This window comes from Morus notabilis, unplaced genomic scaffold, assembly GCF_000414095.1.
Source record: "Morus notabilis unplaced genomic scaffold, ASM41409v2 Scaffold574, whole genome shotgun sequence".
Classification (NCBI taxonomy): domain Eukaryota; kingdom Viridiplantae; phylum Streptophyta; class Magnoliopsida; order Rosales; family Moraceae; genus Morus; species Morus notabilis.
In genome coordinates, this window is record NW_010365017.1 from 238,882 (window position 1) to 246,264 (window position 7,383).

General features: G+C 35.9%; 1 protein-coding gene across 1 annotated transcript; it reads right to left on the reverse strand.

The window, feature by feature from the left end:
- Window positions 1-2,820: 2,820 nt before the first annotated feature.
- On the reverse strand, window positions 2,821-6,353 carry LOC112093382 (putative F-box protein At2g02030). Its single transcript, XM_024171664.1, has 4 exons — window positions 6,317-6,353; window positions 5,139-5,179; window positions 2,972-4,109; window positions 2,821-2,865 (listed from the first exon to the last, which is right to left on the reverse strand). Exons 1-4 carry the CDS (start codon window positions 6,351-6,353, stop codon window positions 2,837-2,839), a joined length of 1,245 nt encoding a protein of 414 aa, XP_024027432.1. The 3' UTR covers window positions 2,821-2,836.
- Between the last annotated feature and the right edge of the window lie 1,030 nt (window positions 6,354-7,383).

Here is a 7,383-nt window from a genome sequence, read left to right on the forward strand (position 1 = left end):
CTGCTCTCCATTCTTTTTTCAATTATCAAAACTGATTTCACAGCCAGAAAGCCGTGCAAGGGAAAATACAATATTTCATGGTCAACCATTTGGTGAAAAGAATAGCATAATTGGTACCTTATCAAATGTTATCCCATTAAAGAGAATTATATTGTTTACAGGCTCGTTTAGTTCGCTTGTTCGAGTTTTTAATTCGAGTTGAGATGTGACTTTATGTGAGTGCCTTTTACAGTAATAAAAAATTAGATATGACTGTTTCTAAGAGCTTTTTACTGTAATAAAATTCGAATTCTAAACTCGAATCGGTAAAATGAACGGACCTACATATTTTTCAAACTCTAATTGCAATTTGTCTGCTGGTTAGTGAAGAAAAAGAGCCAAGTCAAACTCTCTTTTAATGGTGTTGTCCATCCTATTTTTCTACTTATGACGTTCATGTCATTTAATAAAAAAAAATGCTTAGAAACACCACTAATATTAAGTACCATTACTAATAGAAGGTAGACCCACTTATAAGTCTTATGCTGTGGGACCCACATTTTATTAGTGAGTGGGGCTGAGCATCACCGGTGTCCAATAATATCGATCCATTCAATACAACTCTAGCTTTTTGGAGTTGAGAAAACTTTTTTCCTCCTCTTTTCTTCCCAAAGTTGGAAGGATTAAAAATTAGTAGGCGCCATGAATTTTTATTTTCCTTCCTTCCTCATTTCCTCTCTACCAAACAACCTATAATTCTATTTTTCTCTACAAAATTATTCTTTTGTTTTCTTTCATCTCTCTTTTTCACCCTATTAAACAGACTGTAATATTATGAGACTTATATTTTATTAATGAGTGATGTTGAGCATTACCGATATCCAATAACATCGATCAACTCAATACAGCTCTAGCTTTTTAGTGTGAGAAAACTGTCTTTGGAGGGGAATTCTACAATGGAGCACCCCATCCATAGTACCATTTATCGCAATCATACGATCTAAATGACGATAATTATAATGCGAATGCAACGATGCTGCCCAAGAAATTGTCTTATACTATCTAACCCCATTCCTTACGTGCCGTTTCATTCAAATCGTGAGATTATGATCGTGTAGTACGTATAATAGGGGTGGTCCGATGTATACATTTTCTTTTTCTCTTTTGCTCCAATGGTGAAATGGTAAATTCTTCCAATCCACCACAAAATTTTCATCATGGACCTTCAATTTTTAATTTTGATATTCACAACCCTAAATTTAATAACCCTGCGCAATTTATTCTAGTCGATAACTGACGTCAATCAGTGGACGATAATTAAAGTCCCAAATACTAAATTAAAAAAATTTAGAGTTCAACTTTCCAAGGACGAAAAGTTTCTATTAATTTATACAAAAAACCTTGAGGCGCTTCAGTCCATAAATCCTTCAACTATGGGACAACATTTGCCTCCGTTTTTAAAATTAAAAGGGTTCCTGGTACAATTGTTAATATATACAAAAAACCTTGAGGCGCTTCAGTCCATACATCCTTCAACTATTGGACAACATTTGCCTCCGTTTTTAAAATTAAAAGGGTTCCTGGTACAATTACCCTTGAATTTGTCGTAGTTTTACAAATTACCCCCCTAATTTTTAATTTTAACAAGTTGTTCATTAAACTTGTAAATTTATTATAATGTGTCTCATTTAATTAAATTTACTCAAATTTTTTTATTAGATTTAAGGGATTAGAAGTTGAGATATATAGAATGATTTGTGTTACATTTGAAATCGAATGTTAAAATTTTTTGCTTAACGTGTTTTTTTTATACTAATTTAATACAATCATCATCAAAATGGGGCTTGCAACAACTTTACAAATTAAAGAGGTAACTTGTTAAAATTAAAAGTTTGATGAGGCAATTTGCTAAACAACGACAAGTTAAAGTGGCAAATGTGCTAAAAAAAATTAAAAATTTGGAGTCTAATCATTTGCCAAATACTAGTAAAAAAATTAAAAACAAATGAAAAATTTAGAGTGCAGCAAACAAAATAAAAAATAAAAAATTAATCCATACACAAGAAGTTTTGGGGATCCTATATTGTGAAACTTAAATTCAAGATGTCTAGATGTCTAGAAGTGCAACCTAATGTAGGCCCGTTTAATAAATGTATTTAAACTTATTATTTTAAGTCTTCTATAGTATTTTTTTTCTCACAGAGAGTTTGAATTAAAAAATCACTAACTTGAATACGTGAACTAAAGTGACCAGTAGATTTTTTTTTTTTTTTTTTTTTTTTTTTTTTTTTTGTGTGGAAGACCTAACGTAGATTGTAGACAAGTGTATCACTACTAAGCTGCACCAACATAGGTACCAATGAGACTTCTATGAACAAACGACAGTGGATTAGTGCTTTATATGTCGTATACGCTAATAATACGTCGTATAGGCTAATAACATGTCGTATTCAGTCTCTATTGGCAACACAAATTAATTTTACTAGAGTAAGGGCTTAATATTCAGATTTTGGATGCCTCAAAATAAGGCTTGTTATGTAATATCCAAGCATCCACAAGTTGCAAAAGGAAAAGAAAATGGTAAAAAGACAAAGTAAACAAGGATATATTAAGATAAATTAGGAGTTTTCAGGATACCATAAGACCATAACAAAACAACCACCAGTTCACAAAGTTCTAAAGGCTAAACCATTAGCCAAACAAACAAAAGGTACTAAAAATATAACTTGAAGATGTAATTTAAATGAACAAAAAAAACCAGGAAAGATAGTTTCACTTCGAAATACGACCGATGTTCGAGAATACGACTGTTCTCGTGCCTGAAAGTCTTGCTAGTTGCCAACGTCGTGAACTAGAATCAAACCTCAGGACCCAAACTTCCGTTACCTGTTCAAGAAATTCAAAGAAGTATTACACATTATGTATAATCATGTTCTTCAAACATGGGACAAAATTAGACTTGAAGAACAAAAAAAAAAGGATTTTTACTTACATGGGAGAAGGCTTTCGGTGTACGAAAAGATAGCAGGACAGTTCCTGTCAAACGCTTCCGCAAAATCAAGTTCTATCCAAGTCCTGCGTCCAATATCATACAGGAAATAATGCTCCGTAGTTATTATAAAGATCTCGTTCTTTCTCCCCGCTGCAGCATCGGTGCCTTCTATGGTCGAGTAGGGAATGTAGTCACTACATTTCCTTTCCCAATAATAAGCCTCATTGTTATACTTAAGAAGCCAGATATCCATGATCAGATCATCATCATAAATAGCAATTAGGCACAAGTGGCCATCCAGATTGGCCAGGAAGGCGTGTGCAGTGACTTCGTCTGGAAGTTCGATTACTCGAAAGTTTTCCTCCATATCAACCGAAAGAATAGACCCTGCAGTCCTGTGATCCTCTTCCGAAGGGAGAAACCAATACACTTTTCCGCCAACAAATATGTTATGATCATGCATGGGGAATTGCGGAACGGAACCTATGCCTCTCCAGGCTCCAGTGCTCGGCGTGTACACCTCACACTCAGGGCAGGAATCCTGAGATTCAGTTTTGGTATGGAAAATCCGAAACACTTTGTACTCACTTGGTCCGAAGGCAACTCCAGCCACTGGTTCCTTCTCTGAGGAGCTACCTGCAGGAAGTAAGTGGACTTTGCGAGTAGCAGGATTGCATATACGGATTTCCAAGTCCGTCAAATCCACTTCGGTCATTCCAGAATCTGGAACCCAGGGACAATTTGTGAAGCATACCAGGCCATTATATGAACATATCATACTAAGGAAAGAAAGATTTTCACAGCGTGGAAGAGTAACCTTTTCGGTCATTATACCATCGGCATTGACCATGTACACATTTGTCACCTCATCCACATATGGGTAAAGTATAAAAGCGGGTTTCTCTTTGGAAAGGCTTAATTGCAATTTTGTAAAACTCGGAGAGCTTATCACACTATGCCAACGTTTATAGACAGCCTTCAACTGTAAGAGGCTTTTAACAGGAACCCTTACAAAAATATTGTCAAGAATATCTCTTGAGGAATCAACATCATACCAAGTGGTCTTTGTCAGTCGGATACGCTTAGCAAGCATTCTGTCCATCGTAAGAATTTCTCGACGGCTTTCCGAGAGAAGCTTCTACGCAGCACTTAAAAAGAATCCCAGATGAAATCTATCTGCATTATGGAGAGTATATCAGGAAATTGTTCGCTGGCATTTAGTATTAAACGTTTGCTGAGAGAATTAGGAAAGAATGGCACATTATATCAAACAAGAGTCAAAAGCGAAAACAACCTAACCGAGAGGCTATCGGAAAGAAAAAACAAGGAAAAGGAACGTTAACAGAAATTTTTAGTTCCTTTACCAATGGCCCTATATTCAACAGCACCTTGTTCCACTCTATCTCATTCTAAACATGTAATAATTTTTCTTGAGTAGGATTTTGTCCCATATTTTGCTAAAGTTCAAATGATCGATTACATTATTGTGCGAATTTAATTCGTCTTCATCAGACGTTCGCAAAAGAACTACAGTCATCTATCTAACAATGATAAGCACATATCATCACAAAAACAATCACTTAAAAGAAAACACTAAAAAAAAGCAAAAAGAAAAAAGAAGAAAGAAAAACTCTACATTTCAGGATTAGTTGACTTGATACATCAGCCTGCAAAATTAAGACCCTTACGGCCTTACCACAAACAGGCACCCTAATCAACTGCTAAATCAAAAGTGTTACATGTTTGAATTCAGAAAACACGCAAGGGGAAGTATATTTTCCAAAAAAAAGGCACGAATTTTTCTATCTATTGATGCAATCTCACACAATTCCGTACTCGAAATGCTAATCTTTTTTCAAATAACATGTGCTAAATGCATAAATGTTAGATGAAGTACTAAGCAATGAAAGAATATTATAACTACAAAAGGAAGATCACAAGACGAGGAAGGCACTCACCGAGCAATGAACCCCTTAGATGACCCTGCAGAGAGAAATTGGAAAATAAACCTTGAATGAACATATAAAGCACGTCGACAGCCAGAAATGTATTCAATGAGAATCAAGGCCTTTAATTAAGCATTGCAACAAGTGGACGGTGAAATACAATCCGGTGGGCGACAATCATGACGAAACAAAGTGCGACGTTTTATTTTCCCCTCTCACACGGTAATGAGGTCTATTGTAAATTTCGCAATAAGTTTCTTACCTTTTTTGGAAGATACCAAATACCTACAGATTACAATGACATGGCATAATCACTCTTGTTCGTTTCACTTTTTCTAGTACGACCCACTGGTCGACACACGCGGTATGCTTGAAATTGGTTTCTAGAGAAATGTTAGGCATACAAATCATTCTGACGTTACACTTTTTTAGCAGTAACACTTCCATTTCAACTAGCTCTATGAAAATACTGGTTTTAGAGTTGTTAATCTAATCGATCCCTTCAATCATACGACTCGTCTAAATTAAGCTTTATTGTTAAGTTTGGCCATGAAAACATAGCAGTAGTGTTCTCGTTTGTCTAAACATTTCTTAAATTTATTTCTGTTGGGATTTGTTTCCCAAATTTTGTATTGATTGATAGGATTTGTTTCCCGAATTTTGTATTGACTCTATTAGTTTTGTGATTGGCATTATTTTGGGAATGCTTGGCTGGTTAATTGGGGTTGAAATCAGATGTGCAGTGGCAAGATCTTTATGGAAGTTTTCTGAAAGAACTGGAAACTTATTTTAGTTTCTATTTTTGAAAGTCAACTTTTGATCCAAAGATGGTAGGTTGATTTGCTTGATTTTTTATGGAGATTTCATAGTTGTATGATCTGCCTTTGTTTCCCAAGAACGTGTCCAGGTTCATATTACAGTTTTGGGAAGGTTTCAGCATAAAGGAAATTGATACGGATTGGATTGGAAGAAGTCAACCATGATAGCTATGTTGCAGTTATTGTTGCAACAAGGATCTTCAACGGATTTGATTCAGCGATTTATTTTGAAGAGGTCGACAAGTTGTTTTCCTTCTGCCTATTTATTCAAAGAGTCTCTTAGTTTATTGTACACCTTTTGACGAAGTTATTGCTGGGTTTTGTGAGAGGTGATCACTTGTATTCAAGAGAGATGATTTGAGTATTTTTGAGAGAAAAACTTTGTTGGAGGGATTCCAATACTAAAAAGTCGAGGGGATCTCGTTGTTCTAGTCCATTAGAAAATTGCAAGTTCATAGGCGTCTTCTTAGAGAGGGAGTCTCGGGTAGATTTAGACCAATTGAATTGTAAAATAATTCTTAGTGGATTGTTCATCAACTGGGCGTGGCCCCACAGAGTAGGGTGTTACCGAACCGCGATACCATTTCTCCTGTGTTCATCTATTTTACGTTTGTTCATTGTACTTATTATCTTATAAGACTCTAACCGGTACTTTCAATTGGTATTAGAGCAGGTCACTAACATGTGTTTCGGTGAGAACCTGTTGTACTAGTTATTTTTGTAGGTATGGATGTCATGAGAGAAGGAGGTTTGGTGAACAAACCACCATATCTAGAAGGTGTCAATTACCCCTATTGGAAGGCTTGCATGAAAGCTTTCATTAAAGCTATTGATGAGAAGGCATGGCAATCTGTCTTAACCGAATGGACTCATCCAACAACTATAGATGACAAAGGCAATATCGTTCCTAAGCTAGAAGAGGATTGGTCCAACGATGAAGACAAGCTAACAAACAGTCATTCAAAAGCATTGAACGCCATTTTCAATGCTGTGGTTGTGAATCAATTCAAATTGATTTCTACATGGGAATCCACGAAGGAAGCTTAGGATATTCTTCAAACTGCGCATGAAGGAACGGATGCTGTGAAGGCCTCAAAGCTTCAAATGCTCACAACTCGCTTTGAATGTCTACGAATGGAGGAGGATGAGTGCATTATCGATTTTAACTCAAAGCTTTATGATATTGCTAACGAAGCCTTCGCCCTTAGAGAAAAATATTCTAACGCCAAATTGGTAAAAAAGACCATGAGATCTCTTCCAGCAAGATTTGCTTATAAAGTGACCGCCATTGAAGAAGCAAAAGACGTGGAAAAGATGAGACTTGATGAACTCATAGGTAATCTTCAAACCTTTGAAATGAACTTTAAGGATCAAAAGAAAAACAGAGGAATTGCTCTTCAAGCAGATTATGAAGAGGTCACTACCAAAGATGAGACCGACGAAGATGAGGATATGAGTGAGTCTCTTGCCTTACTCGCCAAAAACTTCAACAAAATGTTGAGAAAGATCAACAAGAAGGGAAGAATCGGAGAGAATTCTAATAACCGAAACCCTCAAAAGAAGAACTTTTCCCAGCGTTTTGAAGAGAAGAAAAGAAACAAGGGAATACAATGCCGAGAATGTGAAGGATTCTGACATATTCAAGCAG

Bases quoted from the DNA above. Each gene is read 5' to 3' on its own strand.
- LOC112093382 (XM_024171664.1), bottom strand. From the start codon at position 6,353: ATGAACAAACGTAAAATAGATGAACACAGGAGAAATG. The intron at 5,180-6,316 runs GTATCGCGGTTC...CTTCCAAAAAAG, and splicing joins AGATGAACACAGGAGAAATG to GTAAGAAACTTATTGCGAAA. The intron at 4,110-5,138 runs GTGTGAGAGGGG...AGTGCTGCGTAG, and splicing joins TTACAATAGACCTCATTACC to AAGCTTCTCTCGGAAAGCCG.